This window comes from Numenius arquata, chromosome 7 (genome assembly GCF_964106895.1).
Source record: "Numenius arquata chromosome 7, bNumArq3.hap1.1, whole genome shotgun sequence".
Classification (NCBI taxonomy): Eukaryota; Metazoa; Chordata; class Aves; order Charadriiformes; family Scolopacidae; genus Numenius; species Numenius arquata.
The window spans coordinates 45166270-45188569 of NC_133582.1; the positions used below are offsets into that span (position 1 = coordinate 45166270).

Genomic DNA, 22300 nt, shown 5'->3' on the forward strand with positions numbered 1-22300 from the left:
ACCACCAACAACAACCTACTTCAAAATATGATAGGGCTCATCATTCTTCATGATGGCGTTGGGGAAGGTGAATCATTTGTCCTGAAAGAGGCACATATTCCCTCCAAAAGCTAAGTTTGTATTTCTTCCTTTTATCTTGCTTACTACAAGAGAAATGAGGAATGTCCACCTTCAGGAGTCATTCAACCCTATTTTCAAGGGCCTATTTATTAAACTCCCAGTTTCCAACATGGAAATTCAGGAATCTCCCAGCACAGGTGGAACAGTACTTTAGGATATTTTCTAATAATGTAATGGCCAATTTATTTCCATTAGCCTTGAAGTATTCCATAGGGACACATCCTGGCTCTTCAGTTTATCTGCAAGGCTACTGAATGTGCTCGGTGCTACACACAAACTGAAAAATCCATGAGATCATAAAAAAATGAATCATATTCTTAAGGTATCAGCGCTGCTTACCTAAAGGCATCCCTTTATTACTTACTAGCAGTCCTAAGCCACTAAGTCCTGGTGACTGTCCTGTCACTTAGGACAAGAGATCATATTGTCTTATGATATCTGCTTAATGCAAAGACAAATCTTGTCTGCTTTTTTAGGAGCTTCCTCACTGGACAGGCTACAGGTGGGAGGAAGGCAGAGAAGTTTTGAAGTCTGTGTCACAGGGCAAGCGGCTGCTGCATCTTCTGCTAAACTTCTGAGAAGCAGAACACATTAGGATTTATGGTAGGGACAAAGAGGGTAACTCCAAAAGTGTTATGAGCTTCCTGCTATACTGTATTGCCAAACCCTGCCATCCTTCCCATGGGGAATTGCATTTCTGGTACCTGTGATGGACAAAGTTGGTGGGCACATGAGTACAGTTCCAACTTCTTCCTTACACAGATGACTCTCGTGCCGGCTCATCACTGTCACACCAGAGTGGGCAGCCACACAGCACGCTGTGCAGATGGAGCCCTGCCCTCAGCTCCCACAGACCGCGGCACAACCAAAGCCGCGCAGACATCAAAAATAGTAACGTACTTGCTTGGCCAAACACTCACAAATGACACTCCTACAGGGCTTTACTCATATTTTGTATATGGCCTTGTCAAGCTTCACTTTCCAAACAGCTTCAAGTAACTAAGTGCTGGCCTGCCATACACACACCACCACAGGAGTTTAACTGGTTAAATTAAAGGGGCAGAGGTTTTAACGGTTTTGCATGTGGATCGTCAAATCCTTTTAAAGCTCATTTACCTCAGTATAGGTTATATCAGGAACAAGTCTAGCCAGTGTAAGAATTGAGAATCACCACACAAAGTTGTTGTGGTTTACTCAATTACTTTTAAATCAACCATAATCTCAAGAGGTGTGAATTCTGTACGTGGAAAAAGCTTCCATGTTACTTGACTATCTACCTGCAGCATTTTCAACAGGAATAAGGAAGGCTAGATAGATGGCAGAAAATAATCTCTTCCAAATGCAAAATGGTAATAATTTAAACACTGATCTCTATGCTGGCATCAGGCATCAACTCAGGTGGCAAAAAGCCAAATCCTTTCCCTGAACCTACAGTTAACTCTTGCTGAAGTTAAGCCTTGCTACAGTTAAACTGCTGCTAAATGTACATCCACTGGACTCCAGGGTATTCAAAAGTGCAGACTAAGATAACTAAAATGTAGAGGAAACTGTAAATAATACCTAAAAGCAGCTGCTGTGCCTTATGAAGAGTTAATACAGAAAACCAGATGTTTATTAATACTGTTCATTCACTCAGGAGACTGGCAGGTACTTGCAAACCCTCTCTGGTCTCAGAGAACCTCCAGGAAAGGTCATGACATGTTAGTTTGGGGGAAGATTTTTGCTTGCTTTTTAAAGTAGTGAAAATGAAGCACAGACATTAAAACTGTGACAAATCACACAAAACAGGAAATTCAAAGTTACATCTGACTCCCCCAGGTTCCCTTTGATACAGCTAGGTCGCTTGGTGAACTAGAAAAAGTATCACTCTTGTGTTTGCCATTTCACGCTTTTATTTTTCATTTTATTTGCTTTAGCAATACCTCCTTAAAACCACTGTCACACTTTCCCCGACAAATTTTGGAAGTCATAAGGCCATACCCATCTTCCTTTTGAAAGGCTCCCACCAGAAGCAGCTTTCAAGAGCCCTTAGCAGACCTTTCCTTTGGGGATGCCACTGCAGAGCCTCCTTCACACTCACGCACCTTTTCTGACACCTTATTTTTAATGTTGTTCCTTCTTGATGAAAGGAAACACATATTTTGAGAGCAACAACTCTCTGCCTCATGGAGAATGACGAATTTGTTTCTTAAGCACTGTGAACACAAAAGATATTCCCTTTTCCTTTTCTCTCCAGTGAGGCCATACATAAAGTATCTGCACAAACAGCTGCAGTTTGCAAAAAACCAGCAGTCCTGCTCCCCTGGTCTGGTTATTTGTTCGCATCCTTCATTGCGCTTTCTCCTCCCTCCCAGAGGAATCAGACCACACCTTACCACACCTCCCTCCCCTTCCAAAAAGGCCAGTCTGACCCAGAACAGTACTCCAGTCTAGACAACTATCTGACTACATAAACACAATAAAGAATGTGGTATCAGGAGTGGGAACCCACGGCTTGGGTAATGCAATGCGGTGTATTTCAATAGCAGCAGCACCGCCGAGGGCAGAGAAAAGTCTCTGTGGATCTTCGTCTGCAGTTACTTCTGGGGCAAGGTCAGGCTGCCCACTGCACCAGGGACACGGGCATTCTGCTGCTGTCTCCAACCTAAGCACAGTCAGCTTTCAAACACCACTTGCCCTGAGACAGGAGATGTCACAGCCCTTCCTGGAGAGGAAACAAGGGCTCTGCAGTTATTCTTTTCTCCCAGGCATTATCACTGTAAGGGCAGATGGGAGTTGACTAGGACTTATGCGTGTGGGTTATGACACTGTGGGGAGCACTCTGAGGACTGATGTTCCTCCCAGAAATATTTGAAGAGGCACCTCAGGATGGGCTCCAAAGCTGTTTAAATCCGCTACGAATGTAGTCAGGAGGTTATTTTGACTTTGAAGTGTAGAAAAAGTACTTTTGGTGTCTCAAGTCATTTAACAACATTTATGGGAGACATCTGAGAGGACAGGTGTCTCCTCAGAAGAGACGTGACTCTCTCTTACTGTTTCCTCAGCAGCACACAGACCTAGCAGATGTCTCCTCTTCACAGGATGCTGAAAGAGTCAGAGCAGTCTTGTTTATAGAATACATTTTTTTCAAGAGAAAGGACGATATAAAAGGGACAGATAGTACTGTGAAACACAGATACCTCTATCTGAAGTGAAACATGATTTTGCTGCAGATCTGAAATATGAACACAAAGATAAAACATTGATAAACACTCAGCCAGTCACCCCAATTCTGCTTTGTTTTCGGGAAAAAGTCTGATGAACATTTACCTGAAACTACCCCAAGTCTGGGAAAATGCTCCGTAAACCCAGAAGAAAGTATCGCCTGGGTTTCACCTTTTGCTCTGAAACTTTCGCTGAACTGTAATTCCCATCTCAGATTTCAAAGGGCCTGATTCTGACTACACTTCCTTTTCTGTAAACTGGAAGCAAGATCCTGTGGACCAAGGAACAAAACTTTACTCAAATGAAGCCAAACCTAAATAATGGATTTGAGATTTTAAAAAAAAAAAAAAAATCAAAAGCAGTCTTAAAATGTAACACAGTAATTGGAATGGGCTGCATCAGTTCAAATATTGGTTTAAGTGTCACATTCACAAGTAGGAAATACTTCATAATTACGAAGTACAAGGGGCACAAATAGCAGAAGTAAAACATAGAAAGATTTTAGGTACAATGGCATGGTTTGGAGTACATAAATTGCAGTCCTGCTGTTCAGTGTTTTATTTTTACCTAGGTAGAGGAATTCAAACCAAAGTTCCTCGATCTTTTTCCATACACAACTCCATATTGCGCCTCTGTACTGGCCCTTCACAAGCGTACCTTTTGTGTCAACTGCTGGAGCATGTTCAACTCATGAGTTAGGGGGTGCTTTGTGTCTCTGACCAGGACCCACACATTCTTTAGGCATGATCTCAGTAACCTATACAGCCAGGACTGGAAGTGATCGGGCAAACTGGCTTTGGCCACAGCTCTTAAGTCCACCTTAAGCAAGGATGTGCTCTGCATGGGGAGAGTCTCTATCTCGTACAATAGAAAACCATATGTGTATACACTGGTTGCTACTGAACCAAACCAGAATTTCCATGGTATTTTATAACACACCAGTAAGTATGGGGAGAAGCTGTGTGCACACAAAGACTCACAGCTGCCCATTCAAAATAAGCATTTAAATGGATTAACCAGACAACTGTGCTTTCAAACTTGAAATAGTTACACAGTTACATGATTCAGAGGGATTTATAAATATTTGTTTTTCCAGATAAAAGGAGGGTATAGTGGGATTTTTTAAAGTGCATTCACTGCCACTATCCCTCCCTCCCTGCCATAAACAAACAAACAAGGAAATGAAACAAAAACAAGGATATGTTTAGGGTGCAAAATTTGTAGTAACAATTTAAGACTTGGGGATTTTGATTTAAGCTTAATATAAAAAGACAACATACTAATGTAAGGAGCATAAAAGACCTCATTTTGCTTAGCTTTCTGAAAACCTCTGACCTTGAGGAGTATTTGAGAGATCTGGAATTTATGTTAAGGCACATTCCCTGACCAAAGGATGCTCCTACTATGGTACGAGTTTGCAATAAAAATCTATAATTCTGGTAAAACAGAATTCTAAGCAATTTCTTTCTCGAGACCTGAGTATAACCCATCCTTCCTAGTCTATTTGAAAAACTGTTTCCAAATAAGAAGTCTCATTTAACAAGTCCACATCTTTAACACACACAGAGGCTCCTCTGTCAGTCACTGATGGGCAAACATGTTTATGCGGAAGCTCTGTTCAGAGCTTCTTTTTACTCTGAGAAGCCATTTTCCTCCAGGAAAATAATGTTTATGAACCATTCTGTCCCACACAGCATGTTTAGAATGACAGATTCAGGAAAACAGTATGAAAAAGAAATTACTCTCTTTCATAATCCATCAGCTCCGCTAAAATAGTAAATCAGAGGAAAGTTGGACTCAAATGTAATCCCTCGGGAGCAGAATCGCTTTGAATGGATTTGGGGGAAAAATACACATCCTTCTCAAATTCAGTAGCTTGGATGGTTATATTTGTCTCTGTCAAGTTACATGCAAAGAAGCAGAATAACAGAATTTAATACCCTGGGGATATGTTCTCTTGATAGATGCATCTAACTTCCACAACCGCTAATGGGAATTATATACTGAGTATTGAGAAAAGGGCACATGCATAAAAATACACACTTCTAATGATATTCAACCTTAGGAAAACTTTCTTTTGCTGATTTCTGTTGCAGAAATCCTACTGCTGTGGCATGCTGTTAAGAGAGTTACCAGATTTCTTGGTAAAGAAGTATCTCTACCAACAAAGCAACATCTCCTTCATCTGCCAAAGGTAAATTTGTGAACATATCCCCCAGGTATTAGCTGTTCCTTTTAATGCATTTGCAAATGACTCCCTCCAGTTACCTTTGAGACTATGAATCACTAACTGGCAATACCATCTTGCTGAAATAAGGAAAACAGTAATCAGCTCCTTCATTTTTATTTGAGGCTGAAATTTTACTGGGCTTTAAGGAAAATAAAAGCCATGGGTGAAACCTGCCCATTCTGAAATAAATAGGTGTTTCACTCCTAAATACATCCCTTGAAAGTTCACTGAAAGGTCCTTATCTTTGCCATTATTTCTAAATCACATGTGAAGGATTCATTCACTATAGTATAAAATTGAGTAATTTAAGGACAGTCTCTTCTGCATGTGTGCATGGTCCAGCAGGTAAGCCCTCACATTAAAAAAATCAGCCCTGGACATTAAAATATCTGCACGTAGGAGTATAACATTTCTCACTCCATACAACAATACATTACTCACTGCTTGCAGCAGCCAGCCCCCAGCAGGGTTGGCATTACAGCGTAAGGTGAGGACATTCCCACACTAGGCGCAGCTTAGTGGGAAGGAACTTGCCAGTCTAAAATGTTTAGTCTAACTGCCTTAAGATGTGTGAAAGACTGCAGGCTCTTACACTTTGTTTATGATGAGGCAGAATAAAATTGTAAATGTGAAATGTACACATAGACTTGGATTTCTAGGGTTTTCCTCTCCCAGTTGCTCTAGATATGGTTGTTATTTCTGTAAACCCACTATTTCAGTCCTCAAGCTATAACTTAAGTCATTCTCAAGACCATAATTTTTCACTAGCACTCCAAGACAGCATATAGACTTACAAGCTTGTTTAGAAAAAACATTGCAAAGAAGAAACTAGTTTAAGTGTCTACAAAACAATGACTTCTATTGAAGGAATTGTTTCGGGAAGAAATGTGGTAATAGATAACACAGAAACACAAGACCATGCGTATCAAGCAGCAGCTCACAAGCAAACCTTCCCTTGCCTCTTAATTTTCATCTGAATATCTCAAATTTCAGCCAATTACGTCAACATTTTTTTCTAACAACTACAAACTATGAAAAGCAAAATATGATGACACTTCATAAACTTCTAAATGGTGCAGTTTATTTCTGGCAACGTCATAACATTCCTCATCCTGCTACCATAGGACAGAAGAAATTTAATACATGTGACAGTAAACATAATAGGATAAGATCTTCAGCAGATGCTAATCTGTGATTTCTGAGTGCTGCTATGTCAAATTATACTAGCTGACGTTTAACAGTTTAGTGTCACTGAATGTTTCTGGATATTGGTCATAGCACATCATCATCCTTATCTGGAGGACACTTACTCAACTGCAGAAATCAGTAACAGTCTGCAGGATGTCTAAGGGCTTCTATGAAATGCCTTGATCATTTTAATCAAATGCCAAGTGGATTAATAATTATGTCATGAAAATACTATTTCAACAACTGTCATTGAGGAGGCTGTGCATAACATGGCCATAGCAGTTGAATCACTCAGCATCCCTTTAAACTTCAGGAGCCAGTTGCGTGCTTTGTTATGGTTTCTGGTGTAACTGTTCACTGACATGGGCAGCTCATTCTCTAAAGCTGTCACTTTGGCATTTTTCACAAATATTGCACTCATGTAGAACACAGTGTTTTAAAAAGCATTCTCACAAAACACAACAATTCCGAGCTTTCCAAACGTAGTAATAGCTTAGGTTATACCAGAAGAAAGTGCTCCGTCGGAATAGAGACATTTTTTTAATTCCTTGGATGCAAAATTTTATAACTCAAGCATATTTGAAATATCCTTGCACAGTGTTAGATAGCAGAGTAGCTTAACTGTTTGTTACTTCTGGAGATGCTAGTCCTAATTCTGAGAGGGACATGAGTCATACCAGCTTGGTCATACCTGCTGCATCACAAGTTCATAGGTTACAGGACCTCTATCTCAGGAAGACCTGGGATGATATTCCCAGTCTGGCCTTCTGCAAGTGAAAACATTCCACTCAGATAGTTTAGCAAAGCCCTAACCTCTCTGGGTATATGCCTAACAAGCAAAACCCTGTCTTGATTTAGAGATTTGCATCAGAAAGTCTACCCCATCCCTCGGCAGGGCTCTAATAATGAAATTACCCAGTTTGTTAAAAATGCACACCTTGTTTCACGAGTCATTTAGTTCGCCTACAGCTTTCATTTGTTGGAATAGATCCTTGTTCACCTTTCATAATCTTATCCTCCGCCAAGTCTAAAATACCAAGTTAGCACAGCTTAGCACCTTATTCTCCATCAACTAACTGTGGTGAATTTCCACACGAGCTCCCGTACCCACAGCTTAGTGTTCTTGCTAAATCTGCTCTGCCAGGTTGCAGTACCTTACATTTGCCTTGAGGCAAACGCTCCCAGTAACTGGTGTTTATGTGATGTGTGGTATCTTAAGGCATGGCAAACCGCCTGCATATCTGGCCAAATCTGAAGCCAGTGATATGCCAGGGAATAACAGCTGTAGATACTGTTCCTAATTCTTTTGTTCTTCCTAAATTCAAAACTGCAACAGTCTGTCATTCTCAAAAGGCGGGCAATAATTAACATTAAACTCTTATCTGAAAATGCTAAAAAGGCAGTTTGGTTTCCTAAACAAACAATACTACCTGCTTCCTAACCCACTGCAGGCCTAAGGACAATTGAGTGGAAATTACTGCTTTGGTCAAAGCTATCAACACCTCCGTTTCAAAAGCGAAAAATGGAAACTTAAAATCCACCTTTTAAAGGGAAGAGTGATGATTGTACGGGTAGTCTAAGTACTCATGCTAAGCAACAACTTGGAAAGGCAGGTGTCGGTGTTTTCTATTTCTAGGTATGTGGTTAAGATAGTGGTAAACATGCCTTGTCATTAACTTTCAAGGGTAAGATACTTCAAATAATTAGTGGTTTGCTTCTAGTATTCGCTACCCACCTTCACCCAGGAGAAGACCGATATGTTTCTGACTTCAAACCACCAGTAGGTACGTGCCTGACACTCATACTACAAGTCACCAGAATAAAAAAGTGAAGTCAGGCGAAGCACAAGTTGGCTGACTAAGGGAAAAGTTAGGCCTTAAATGGCCAAACTGAACCAAGCTACCAAAGCTTCCTTGTGCCTCACCATTCCCTGGCAGCTCCTGGCACACAGCCTCTTAAGCGGAGAAAAATAGGAAAGAAAAAAGTGCCAATTGTATCTTATTGCACTTGGCAGGGTCTTTGAGGCTGATGAGAATTTCTACATGCTCCGAGGGCTTTAATCCAGAATTTCTGTTGAGAAGTAACAGTGGTATGGCTCTCTTTGAACCTCAATTTCCCAATCAAAACAGACCAGCGTTGAAACAATCTGTTCATTTCCCACAAGCTCTATAATTGTCCATAGAAACTGTAATTCACACATGAATGCATTATTTTTTTTGCCACATGTTAAGCAGAACTAGTTGAAACTGTGGAAATTCTAGCACAAATAACTGTACTGAAGTTTAATGGTGGCATCAAAAATACAATGGATGAAATCGTGGGAAGCTGGATATCTGACTTTGGGTCTCCAGAGGCTAAGCCCAGGCTTCTCACTTCCTAGCTCACTGCTTTAACCATGGGTCGAGATGCAGAAGCTGTTCTCAGTTGTAAGTCACCAACAAGTCTTGCCTCCTCCTCTCTTGTAAAAGAATGAGCCTCTAACCCCCTCCAACATGTATAGGAGGAGCTTTCACACCTAACACAGATACTTTGAAATCTTCCCTTCACAGTCAAGTGCCTATCTTTTAAACAACTCAAAATCTACACAGGATATGCCTGAGTCCTAATCCTGAATTCCATGTTCCCGAATTTTGGTGATTTATTTGGAATCACGTTTTTATCTTCCTTTATATACATTAAAGGTAGGGGACATGTACATATGGGAAGCTCTAGGCTGCTTCTTTTGTGCTAATATTCATGGTACCAGCGTGGCCTCAGGGAAGAGTGGGAACACCAAAGCCCCTCGCCAGGTAGAAACTTCAAGGCAAAAGTATAAAATGTGAGAAGTAAAGAGTATGTGAGAAAGAAGTTGACGGAGAATAAAAAAAAAAAAAAAAAAAAAAGAAAAGAAAAAAGAAGAAAAAAAATACAAAGCGAATACAACAAAAAAGTGTTTCTTTTTCATAATAGCTCACCAATCTCTTCCTGCTGAATGTCTTCCTATTTCTATTGTCCAGAGGCAAAGACTGAGCAGATATGGCTTTAGTTACAACCAGACAATGTGGTACTGCTGTTTACACGCAGACTTAGGCTATGCCAGCTTTGCAAGCCTAATGGCATGGCACTGCACATACCAGATGAGAATACTACAAATGCAATAAAAGGATCAGCTTCCCAGATTTTTGACTTAAGGCATTCCCTTGTGGTAAAGTTGGGTGAGGAAATGGAAGAACAGACTGAGGGGAAGAGGGGAAATTCAATAGCTCAGAAGCACATATCACTGACCTAGTTACTTTGTGAAAGCTTCAATAAAGAGGCTTACGAAGTCATGACTATTACATGGTCCTCTCTGATCTTTTCATGAGGATGAGAAACGGTTGTTTTCAGTTTTTTAAACAGGAAAAAATAGATTCTGTATGTAAAGTCTTTCTTTGTTGTGCTGTGAACTCCCTGGAGAGAATATCAGTCACCCTGCAGGGGCTGGAATAATGAATAAATCCATCAGGGAACAGCCTTTCTTCTCCTCTGACATGCTTCGGGGGACCACCCGCACACACGTCAACCCTTTCTCTGCAGAGTGCCGCCCCTAAAGCCCTGCATAGTCTTCACCAGCAAGGCTCCTTCCTCTCAGAGCCCATCACATGGAGTGTAGACACTCTCAGGCTGAGGAGAGATGTGACCATGGGCCTCCCACTTTCTGGGCAAAGGCTTTAACCACTGTAGGAAAAGGACGTAATACAACCGTGAAAATAGGTAATGGGAACTGTGGGGAGGTAGAAAGTACACAGCAGGGCAGCTGGCCAAATGCCACAGCACAGTCACTGCAGAATCACAGATCGCCTTGTGTGCAGGAGACAAATAAGAAGGGTAATTGCTGCATGCTTGTGCGCAGAACCATCCAAAGGAAATAAAGGATCAACCACCACCTGCATATGACAGCTTTTCTCTTGAAAACTTCATGGGCTCCTGATCGCAGTTTGGCAAATTTGTGCTGTTCAAAACCTCATTAAATTCTTCCCATTACTGAAACACACAAAGATTTACTTCTTTATTCCTGCACTCTTTCTAAAAGAGTTTCTCAAGAAGAATGGGACACCCTGGAGTCACTACCCAGTCATGTTACAGGAAAGCTTAAGATAGCTACAGAGCTGAGGGGGGAGCATCTTGAGAGGAGGAAGCGACCAACTATCATGTGAACTTCGGAAGCAACTCAGTGCTGGTCAGATGCTGAACTCCTGCATGTGATTTTATTGCCTTTCCATCTTATCACTATTGATAACATAATGAAAAAGATACATGCTTAATTGTGTATATTTTTACATTGCAGCCCATTTTAGGGTAAAAAAAAAGCAAAAAAAACCCACAACCTTGCTCAGGATAACAGAGAAGTGCTACTCCATGGGCAGTGGCAGCTTTACAGTGAGCTGAAGTGAAATAACAAGTAGCTACAGACCATTAGCAGTGGCCTGAAATTGCACAGTGGATACTAACTGTCTAATGAAGGAATATTTTAAGAGACTAGGCAGTTGGAGAAAAAAACGGAAAGGGAAAAAGTGTAGTTACATCTACCATATTTCCCCAAGCATGCACTTTAATTGACAGAAGTTATCACACACACCCCTCTCCTGGAGCACTCCAAGTCCTGATGTAACTGACTTCAGATTTGCTCCAGCCACAGAGCTCCCAAAGCATCTGGAAGTTGGTCAGGACAGCCAGGTAATGCTAAAAACAGGGCAGCTGTCAAAATGGTAAGAAATTTCAGCACCCTTTGAGCACCAAGACCTTTCTTAAGCTGTTGCCTAAGCCATGCTACCAAACCCACGGCCATTCTGCAGCTCTATATAGCGAGTTGTCAATAGTATCTGAGCTACTAATTAGACCTCAAGGATCAGACCAGATCAGCGTCTCAAGACACACAAGAATCCTGGACAGCTGCTTCTGCTTCCTTCCCTGAAAATAACCAGAAGTGATAATCCATTAGTAATCATCTGTGGTCTGTTTCAAAGTTCAACCTCTTGTACAGCAACATTAAAAATGTGCTTATATTAGTTAGTGAGATGAAATCTACAAAATTACCACATTATGATCCAAAAGCCCCAGGCACCACCTAACCATGCCAGCAGGTGACGTATACGCATGATGCTCTTACTGCCATTCTGGGCTGCAGAATCCACAGTAGGATTAATATCAGAGGGAGGTGGCTCACCTGCATCTCGCATCTAAAATATTTAGATGCAGGAGAACTACAGGTTTACTCTTGGAAAACCTAACTGAACCCTCTCTTCTTTCTAAGTCAATAAAATGAGTACCAGCTCACTTGTAGCCCTCTGGGTGAAACGTTAAACAAAATTAAGAGCCACATCCACGTTCTGAGGTGGAGTTTGCCCCTAAGTGTTCATTTCCCATTCTCCACTTTGCTTCCTTATTAATTACACCAGCATCAGAATCTTATCAGTGATGAGGGAGCTTCAGTTTTCATACAGCTTGGGAAACGTACACAAATGCTTTTGAAGAAAAGGCCTAGTCTTGATGAGAAATCATCCCTCTTATACATTTCTCTGGGTTTGGGACCACCTATCACAAATCAATTCATCTCCAGTCCTCCCAAATTCTCCTCCCACGATTCTTCCTGTGCAAAAATCCTTATATTACAAGAAGTTTGGAAGCATCTTTCCCTCAACTGCCTGAAATCTCTCCTTCCTAATATTCTGAGGACTTCAAAATACTGCAGTCAAATTACTCTTTTGCTCCAAGAAAAAGAACTGGATCACTCTGGCTCCTCTAGGACCGATATCACAAAAGCCCCCTCGAGAGAATTACAGCCTCATAACATACAATTGCCTATTATTTATTCCGTGGCCAGATTCTCAGCTGGTATAAATCAGGGCAGGTTCCTTGCCTTCAACAGAGTAAAGCTGATTTATGCCAGCTGACAATCTGGCCCTGCATGTGTTCCACTTGCACAATGCTAGTTTTTAAAGAGGCCCATTAAAGTGCCCCAGGCACGTAAGAACCACACTTGGGTCTTTACTTGGAAAATGTTGCTCCGAGGAGTAAGACTGTGAAACCTTCCCGCTGCTCTCTGAGTTTGTACTGTTCAAATTCACTTGCTGTTCTAACAGAAGGAAGTCTCTAAGCTTCACCATGAGGGTCACCAGAGTCACCATGACCTTGGGAACACTAGATAGATTTTCTAAAGTCTTCCGCATAGGCCATTTTTTTTAACCAAGTTTAAATGCTGGATTAAATGAAGTCCACCAGTATACCATGCAATGGTTTGGAGGAATTGATCAACTGCACAGAGGGCAGAGGCTATCTTTCAAAACTTGTATTACTGGTGACTATAAAGACTATATACAGCCAGAAAGAATGTGCTGTAACTTTCAAATCACTGGCTCAGTTTATGGCTTTGGCTGCTTGGTGAGTCTTTCCTTTTTACCTTAAAACCTCAGATGTCTACTTGCGGAACAGGGCAACAGTTCTTTTGAGGCTGTGGGCTCAAGTCCTTGGGTACAAACAGAAGGTATGTAGGAAACTGAAGACAGCTTTCTAATACCTCTGGTTGCAGATTACCATTTCAAAGGCACAATATTAACCCTAGGTGTCATTCTAGTGATGTACCTGCTGGGCTGTAAACTGAGGGATGCTTTAAGTATGAGGAAGCAGACTCCTCTATCTGCTTCTGAAATCTATTAATTTCAGTCGAATTTTTGCCAAAAGTACTCCGGGTGAGTGGAGAACTGGACTATCAGGACTGTTAGTAATAAAAATTGTGGTTCCTTTGCATGACAGAAATTTCTGAATACAGCTTGTTATTATGATATGAAACAAAGACTAGGAGATACCAGACATCGAGCACTGTCATTCCCACACAACAAGGAGAAAAGGAACACATGGCTACAGGTCAACCTAAGAAACACTGTCAGGAAAACGTTTTTCCTGCCCCACAAAGTTCTGTAACATTTTTCATACTCACAATCAGAGTGAAGCCAAAATCATTTGAAGTGGTGGGTGTGTCTGTGCATGCATGCACAATGAGAGTGACAGCCCTCCAACATCCTGGGGAGAGTGGATAGGGGGAGCTCCAGATTCAAATGTGCATTCTATCAGTCAGACCAGGCACGTGACTCTGCCTTTCTGCCATACTCGGCCAGTGATTATTTTAATTATTGATTAATTTCTCTATCTTTCTATATCAGAAATTACACCACAGACTGGGGGGGGGGGGGGGGGGGGGGGCGGGGAAAGGTTTCCTGATGAAAGTTTAATGGAAACTGGTACATTTCCACAAATTGTTTCAGTTTTGACGAATCAGCATTTTCCCATGAAAAACAGTGTCAAAAACTCTCAACCAGCTCTAATTCTAACCAGATTAACTCAGGGATGAATGCCAGCAGGAAGTTCTTGCTAAATACCAGTTGTTTGAGCAAAGGAAAACTACTCCTGCCCCAGATGATCTTCCCAGAGGTGAAAAGGCTTTAAAACCGATATGAAAAAAAGGACAGGTAGCTCCAGTTGTAACAAACACAATGGCATTCAGAGCCAAAGAAAGAGCAAGGAAATGGCATATTAAAAATAACGCACAAACACAGACAAATCAGAAACTAGTATTTCTCCTGCCACTGCTAATTTGTAGTTTCTTAAAATCTGAAAGTTGCTATACTTCACAGCAATGCAAACAAATGGACATCAGTCCCTGACGCAGGAATCCATACAGACTGCAGGGCAGACCATTAATACATTCTCCAATTTAAATTCTGCTTAAATCCCTAGAATTTAATGGACACAAACAAATGATGGCATGCTGTCACCAGCAGAAATAGGATTAAGCAACTCCTAGTGAGATTTGTTAGTTCTAACTACTACTGTGGATGAGTTTTTCATCACTGGATGGTGTTTGAAGTGGTTTGCTCTCTGTATGCATCTTATCCTAAACATCTGTACACTAACTAGATCTGTGTTCTTTCAGGCTGTTGGATATAAATGGTTGTACTCAACCAGTGCCAGTGCTGCTGCCCCGTCTTATACCAGAATGAAGACACACAACAAAAAATAACTGTTGAAGACTTAGCTGGGTCACCGAGAACCCAATCTTGCTAATATTTAGTACCAACTCTAAGCAATGAGTGGCATACAGATCAGGAGCATTTACCTTAACTACAATGCCCTTCCCTGGTGTGTACGCCCGATCCTTGCTGTAAAAGCAATCTATCCCCTGTAGTAAGAAGCTTCTCCACTGTTTCTTAATATAACTCTTGCCACTTCCACCTGTCAGTGAAGTTAAACTGTAAAAGGACTTGCAACCAGTCTGTCGAAAACAAGGCATATTCTTTTTGATTTACTTTGGTCTATTTTAACCTTCTGGAATTAGAGTTCATAAAAAAAGCACAAGCATTTCATCGTGACCTTTTACTTCATTCTGGATTCTAAGAGTTTAAAAAACAGTTCCCACTATCCTATAGGAAAAAAGAAATAAAGAAGCCCTCTAAACCCAAGAAAATTTAAGGCTAAAGACCTATTAAGTAACCCAAAATTTCAGCACTAAATCTCTTAGAAAGTTGACTGAGTTCTAGTCTTTTTCATAACAGGACTGGCCCTCCAGTACTCCATGTTGGAAATCCCTTGTACTCTCCAACATCTGCACAGAACTGGCCGATACCTTACTCCATTTCACTTGAGTTTGCAATGCTCTGGAAGTACAAACCAGCTGATGCCCCTGGGATGTGCCTACCTGGTAATTTCCCCTGAGCCAAAGGGCTCCTATGTGGCAAGGGAGACACTGCACCACTGGTCTCCAAAAACACCTCAGGACATCCTCTGCTCGCCAGATGCCAAAAGGGCTGCGGGGACCGTGAGCAGACCAGGACTGCAGTGGTTCACCTCCTTCCTGCTGATCCCGGGAACATGGAGCCACAAAGGTGGCTGGAAGCCCTGACTTTTCACTGCGCCGCAAACACTCAGCTGTAGCCATGCCAGAGAGCATGGAGACCGCACAGATCACTTCCAGATCAAAATCTGTCATTGCACTAGTGATAGTATTTTGTACCAGGCTGATACAAGTGCACCCTGTTATGCAAAATCCAATTGGGCCCAACCAGCTGGTTTTGTTCATTCTTGCTATATGGTGAGGCACAGCTCTTGAGCGACAGTGATAGAATGTGGATGTGAGCAAAGTACATATAGCACAGACAGACATTACTTAGAAAAAAAAAAGGTTCCTATACCACAAATGCAAAAATATCATCTTAAAAATATCCTGCAGAGGAAATACAAGCATGGGAAACTCCAACAACTGCTGCTATGGTGATACCACACTCTTTTTTTCTCCCCTCAAAAGTGCAACTCCTTTCTAAAAGTCTAGTCCTGAAAAAAAAAAATAAACACACAAAAAACCCAAAAACCAAACCATGGAGAATTTTCCTTCTGGTAAGAGCCTGACACCATCTTTGCTCCTAAGTTCAGAATTAACCTTGTCACAATGACAACTTATATCAGCCACGATTATGGCACAACTGCATCTTTGAAACTGTAACAATTCATCCCAAAAAGGAGGATTTCACTTTGAAGCAATGCTCTTTGGCTAAGTGTAGGTCATATAATAGTAAGTGTTTATAAAAAATAAATGAAAAATATTATGAATATGAAAAAACCTGAATTATTCCATCACTCCTTTTTTGAAATTACTTTCAAAACTGTTTCAGGAAGCTTATATGCTGTAACTCTACTGATGGTAATGTAACTATGCTCATTTGCAGCAGCTTAAGATCTGGCTCATCATTTTTTAATGCAAACCATTCCTATATGGAATTCACCACCTGAATATTACAGAAGCGTGTTAAAGCCAGGGAGCTCAAAATAGCAATTAAATAAAAGTGATTTTCAAAGTCTCAGGTATAAGTCTTAGAATTCAAGGATACCCCATAAATAGAAGAAAATGCAATAATGTCTCTGTTCTATTCATACTTCCCTTCTGAAATAGCTGGAAATTTGCCAATTTTAATGGGGGGCAGGAATGCATTTTAGATTCAATCGTGTTACAAACGTGTTCCACCATGTTACAAAGATGTTTGTTCTCATACTTCCCTATTGCAAATATCTGAAGCTCTAAATATGAATTTGTTGCTATAAAATTAACTGACTGCGATATGGCTTTTTAAAAATTAGAAGACAATAATAAAAATAGAGTTTGGCTGAATGGAGAAATTAAGCTCCTGATATTTAGAAATGAACAATTATTACACAGCTTATTCCAGAGAACAAATTTCTGGTTGATACCCCAAAGATAAATTACAGATTCATTTTCACTTGGACACAGCAGCGTTGATTTCTTATGTGGGCAACAGCTGTTTTGCACTGCCATTTATTGATTAAATGCTCAATATAGCATTCACAATCATTAAAAAAAAAAAAAAAAAATCACACCTTGTCCCTTTGCTCTATGGCAAAAATGTCAATTACTTGTGTGTAGTACAGGACATGAGAGCATCTTTTTCAAAGTAAATAGTTCCTATTGGACCTGGTTGTGAATTTGTGATTTTGACCAAAATCTTTATGGGAGTGTGACATTCCTGTCTAATATTTTGCTGTGAAGAATGTTAAAGTGAAATTTTAGCTGGGGCTTTATTAACCTCCTCACCAACAAAAGCCAGCTCGTTAGTAGGCATACCTGGGAACTGAGCTCTCCTGAGACTGGTATCTCTCCTGTCTCATCCTCACTGAACTGCTGAGCTATTGATTATTACAAAGTAAGTAGCTTTTTTTTTTTCCTATTTTGCTTTCCCCCAAACATTTGGCAGCTCTAGTTTTCATTTTGATGCCACATAACAACCAACATCCAAACCCCACACTTTCCGCCCCCACAGAACTGTTGTTTTCTGATCAACTCTCCCTACGATAATTATGAAAACAACTTTTGGAGCTATAGGATAGATTATCTGACAACAGGTCTACTCAGTTTTAGTTGTCATAGAGTGTAGATGAAGATCAGTATGAAAATCAGTATGCTGAATTGTAACCAATCTATACATTTTTTCCTCACTGGACCTATGACAGGAAAGAACAACAAACTCTTAAGCTATGCCTGTTTTTAAAATCTACTTATAGTTTGAGACTATGCTGGTTTAGTTTAAAAAAAAACAGCATAATAATAAATAACACAAGATTTAAAGAAATAGAGCTTTTTCATTTAAAGCTTTTTGTGATGGGAATCTGCAAAAAAATTTGAAGCTGGGGTCAAAATAAAAGCCATCACTAGTTGAGTATGATTTATATTCATCAGAAATAATAAAAATATATATCAAAATCAACAAGAAGATGCACACCTCAAATTTAAAATAGTATTATTTTGCACCCTGGGACACCATAGTGTCTTAGTCTTAAGCTGTTTTTTTCATTTGCCCTAAGCTTCCATGAATAACTTTGCAGGTATGTAAAACCTGTTGACTTTGACAAGATTATTAATGAAGCATGAAGTTATTCACACTGTACATAGCTATTGGCAGTAGCTATACAAGAGCTATTTAGTTTATGATATTATGTTTTAGGGACAATTTTGGGATCATTATTGACCATCAGTGGACCACAAGGGAGAATCAGAGGCCACAGAGCAGAGTTTGTAGAATTTCAAGTGTCTGCATATCTTACCTGAAGACTAAAACTAGACATGTGATATCACACGACATCTCAGAAATCAACTTACTTCTTCAAAACTGTTTCAGTTGTAGTTTTGCTGCGATCTGATGTTCTCTCTTTAGGTTACCCAGTTGCACTGTAACATGACTTAGGGCCTAACCTTGCAGTTACAGATGTTAGTTCACATATATGGGTTAGTACTGGTAGGACGGAGACCAAAAGCTCCTCAGAGCAGGGACCTTGTTTTTGCAGCAGCACTTTAAGCTCTTAGTACATTCCAGATTATCCTGTGAAGAATACTGCAAGCCACAGCCTCAAAAACCGACCTAAGGATGTCTTGGTAAAAACAGAATACGGGATGTAAAGCGTCATTAAAAGCGAATCAAACAACAAGGGCACTAAGTGCTACAGGAATGACTGCTGCTCTCAGTCCAGCTGCTCCCAATCACGGCTTAATTCCGCTCGAGGCAGAAACTCACATGTAAACCAACTTTTGGGTAAGCAGCTGCTGATCCACACAGCAGCGAGCCCTGTGGCCACGCACGGGCCCTCAGCCCCGAGAGGGCCGGCCCGCACCGGCTCAGCCCGGGCAGCATCCGAGGTACCTTCCAGCCCCTCTCCCGCGGGGGCGTGCAGGGCAAGCTGCTCCCCATCCCAGCGGGCATCCCAAAAGCCGTACCAGGGGGCTGGATCCTGCTCCCGCCGGCACTCACTAAAGGGGGCAGGAGGACCGGGCCGCGGCCGGCCGGTTCCCCCCGGGCCTACCGCCCCCCGGGCACACGGTGCGGCCCAGCACCAGGTGCGGGAGCCGCAGCAGCAGCAGATGCGGGGCCGGGCAGCCGCTCCCTCCGGGGACAGCAGTCAGCTCCCGAGCCGCCCTCTCCGGGCTCCTCCGGCCGGGCCAGACCCTGCTGCGTTTCCTGCCAATTCCAATCTATCTCCCCCCCCACTCCCCCCCCCGCCCTTCCCTCCACGGATGGAGGACCTCAGTTTTTTTGATGGCGGGGGGTGGGGGTGGAGGTTTGCCGCGAAACCCCCAGATTCCCAGCCCTTTCTTCCCCGCTTACTTTCCAGCGGGACAATAAACAAACACGCTCACCCCCTCCCGAACTGTTTCCAGCCTCAAAACTTTCTTAACAACCGCGTCCCCCCTCCCGCGGCGGACGCCTGCCTCCTGCCCCGGCAACTGTCAAGCGGGAGCGGCGGGCCGGCGCGCACTTACCCCGAAGCAGAGCGGGGACCGAGCTGCCCATGAGGACCCAGAGGGAAAGGCGCAGAAGCAGCCGCCGCAGGCTCCTCGGCAGGCGGGGAGTCATCGCGGAGCCGGATCGGCGGGGGTCGGCCGGGCAGCGGGGGAGGCCGCGGCGGCGGGGCTGGCAGGGCGGGCGGCGCGGCTCCGCTGCTCGGGACCGCGGGTGACTCACTGAAAACTTCACTTCGGCGCTGCAGGGGAAACAGGAAATCTTAAACTTCGCAAACAGCTGGGCAGGACTTTCTTACTCTTACAGTAGTTCCTTCTCCCCCTTCCCACAGTCACCCCCCTCCCCTGCGCTCGTCCTTTTTCTTTCTTTCTTTTTTTTTTTTTTTTTTTAAAAACACGAAACCTCACCCAGTTCGGTGTCAATCATCTGCCAGAGGCCAGCCCCTCTCAGGTCTGGCTCTCCCACCACAAGAGCGCCGGGGCCAGCCCCGACGTGCAGCCCGGATCCCTGCGCCTGCCTCCCTCCCGAGGCGGGGACCGGGCACAGCCACCCGCCTGTGCCGCCGGGGCCAGGAGCGGCGGCGTGGCTTGCGAGGGGGCTCAAGGTCGACGGGAAACCGGCAACTCGAACCAGTCCTTCTCCCCACGAGTTGACAAGGGCCCAGTCCTGTCATCTGGGGAGTGGGGGCTTCCCAGAGCCCCTCCTTGCATCCGTATCCCTCACCTCGTCGATGCTGCTGCAGTCCGTTTCCCCCATGTGCAAAACTGGTATCGGAAAGACAGACGTAACCCCCAGATGAACTAAAGCAGGGGGCAGGGGAGGTTGAAGGCAGGGTAATAACAGGAAACGTTCACACAGACTAGCTGGGCACTCAGCTTGCAGATGTTGAGGCTGACTGCGACAACTTGTCACCTACCTCCTTTTTTGCATTTGCTCCCAAATGGGCTGGATTCACACCACTTGCTCCCAAACACTGCATGACACAGGTGAAGTCCATCTCCATTCCCCTTCAAAACAGGTTTAGCTTTTTTATGAGAGATACTGCCTTCTTCAGAAGGGAGAAATTACACACAGGATTCAGAGATTAGGACCACACTGGTGATGCCAGCTTTGTGTGGCCCAGACGGACTGTAAGAACCATTAGATTCTCAACCTGAATAAGGCCTGAGCTTTCTGCCCATATATATCCAGCCATTGCATAGCAAACAGTTGCCTTGAGTTGCCTCATTTTTGGTTCACAGAGTCTTCCTTCCTCTCAGAGTTAAATGGCTGGGCATTGATTGCAAGGTAAATGGATGCACATGGGGCTAATTTGAGGGTGTCTGTTCACATTTTGGTGATGCGCTTTTGTCTCGGTTACAGCACTAGTTAGAGGTACAGATCTGGGAACTTCAGAAAAAGGGCTAAGCCCTAAGGAGGAATATATGTAGTCATGCACTGAATGTCCCAGATCTACTCTCTATGAATTTGGAAATGTTTGCATAATGCATTTAATTGGCCTATAACAGACATAAAAAATCTAAATGTGATTTTATGTAAATTTAGTTTTAAAAACTCCCTAAATGCATATTTTCACAGCGCAGTTCCAGTTTATGGTGCAAATTCTCAAACCTCTCCAAGAGCGTTTTCCTCTTTCCCCCTCCTTCCTCCTTCCCCCCCTTTAAATACAGTCAAGATTCACTCAAACAGTCTCCACCTTCCAGAGGTAAGAAGAATGTTGGACTCCCGTTTGAGCACAGGCTAGAGTGTTCTTATCAGTTGCTGTGCACCAGCTCTGTGCTAGGAGCTGGCTGTGTTTTCTGTAATCCACTTAAACGAAAGCATTTCTCAGCCTCCATCAGCGTATGCTGTACGCAGTTCTCTCTCTTTGTGGCTGTCAAGCTGCAGGTGCCAAAGAGTTGCTGTTTGCTTAGGAAGTTGGCTGTGCCTACTGAACTCTCCTGTTAGTTTTTGGTGACTAACTTCCAATATGAAAAGAAGCCTAAAAGCCATCAAATGCAGATTTAATGTTTCTATTCAAACCTGTCGCAATCCAGGCGCGACTTGGCAAGAAGGCCTCTGCCTTACTTGCATCTCTCTCCCTTGCATGAGTGCCATGGTTCTTCTCCTACATGGGCACTTTCTCAACAGTCTCTCTCTTCGGGGGCCTGGCAGGAGGAGAGGGGCTTGCAGGAGATGGAGGCCTTGGGGAGGGCTGTAGTCAGGTCCCCAGTAGTCTCACAGCCCTGACTGCAGCCTGGCATCACAGCCCCTCTCTCTCACATGAGGGGATATGGTGCCCATTACCCAGTAAATGAGGAGACTACTACCAGTTGATTTCAGAAGTCTGATATTTCCATATAAGCATTGTTTTTATTCTGTAGACATGTTATGCAGTAAGGATTATGCTACAGCTGCACTTTGGCTGTTCAAAGAGCCCATGAGAGCAGTAGGTGCTACTAGAAAGTTTTTGGGTGGAAAGAATATATCTTACCTGGATATCCTCAATGGAGGAGTAACTTTGTCACCAAAAGTCAATGTGGAAGTTGAAGTAAACCCCAATTTGTTTCACAGATTTGTCCCAGACAGGCTTATTAACAAAAGCTCACGTCCTGCTTTTTTTGAGTACTATAAGCTTCCCTGTTAGGGCCCAAATGCAGCTTAATCAGGATTTCCTGGACAACCAAAATACATAAAACAGGACTAAGCTGGTCATTTCTTTCCATTTCCTTGTTCATAGTTCCCAGTTCCCTATTTGCAGATGGCA

The 22300-nt window shown here is 42.7% G+C and overlaps 1 protein-coding gene across 1 annotated transcript in view; it reads right to left on the minus strand.

Annotated features, from left to right (window-relative positions):
• The window catches only part of TGFBR2 (transforming growth factor beta receptor 2), a 61775-nt gene extending 42107 nt beyond the window's left edge, over positions 1 to 19668 (minus strand). Inside the window, exon 1 of the mRNA XM_074150627.1 lies at positions 19575 to 19668. Within this exon, the coding sequence (XP_074006728.1) occupies positions 19575 to 19668 (94 nt within the window). The remainder of the gene's footprint in view (positions 1 to 19574) is intronic.
• Between the last annotated feature and the right edge of the window lie 2632 nt (positions 19669 to 22300).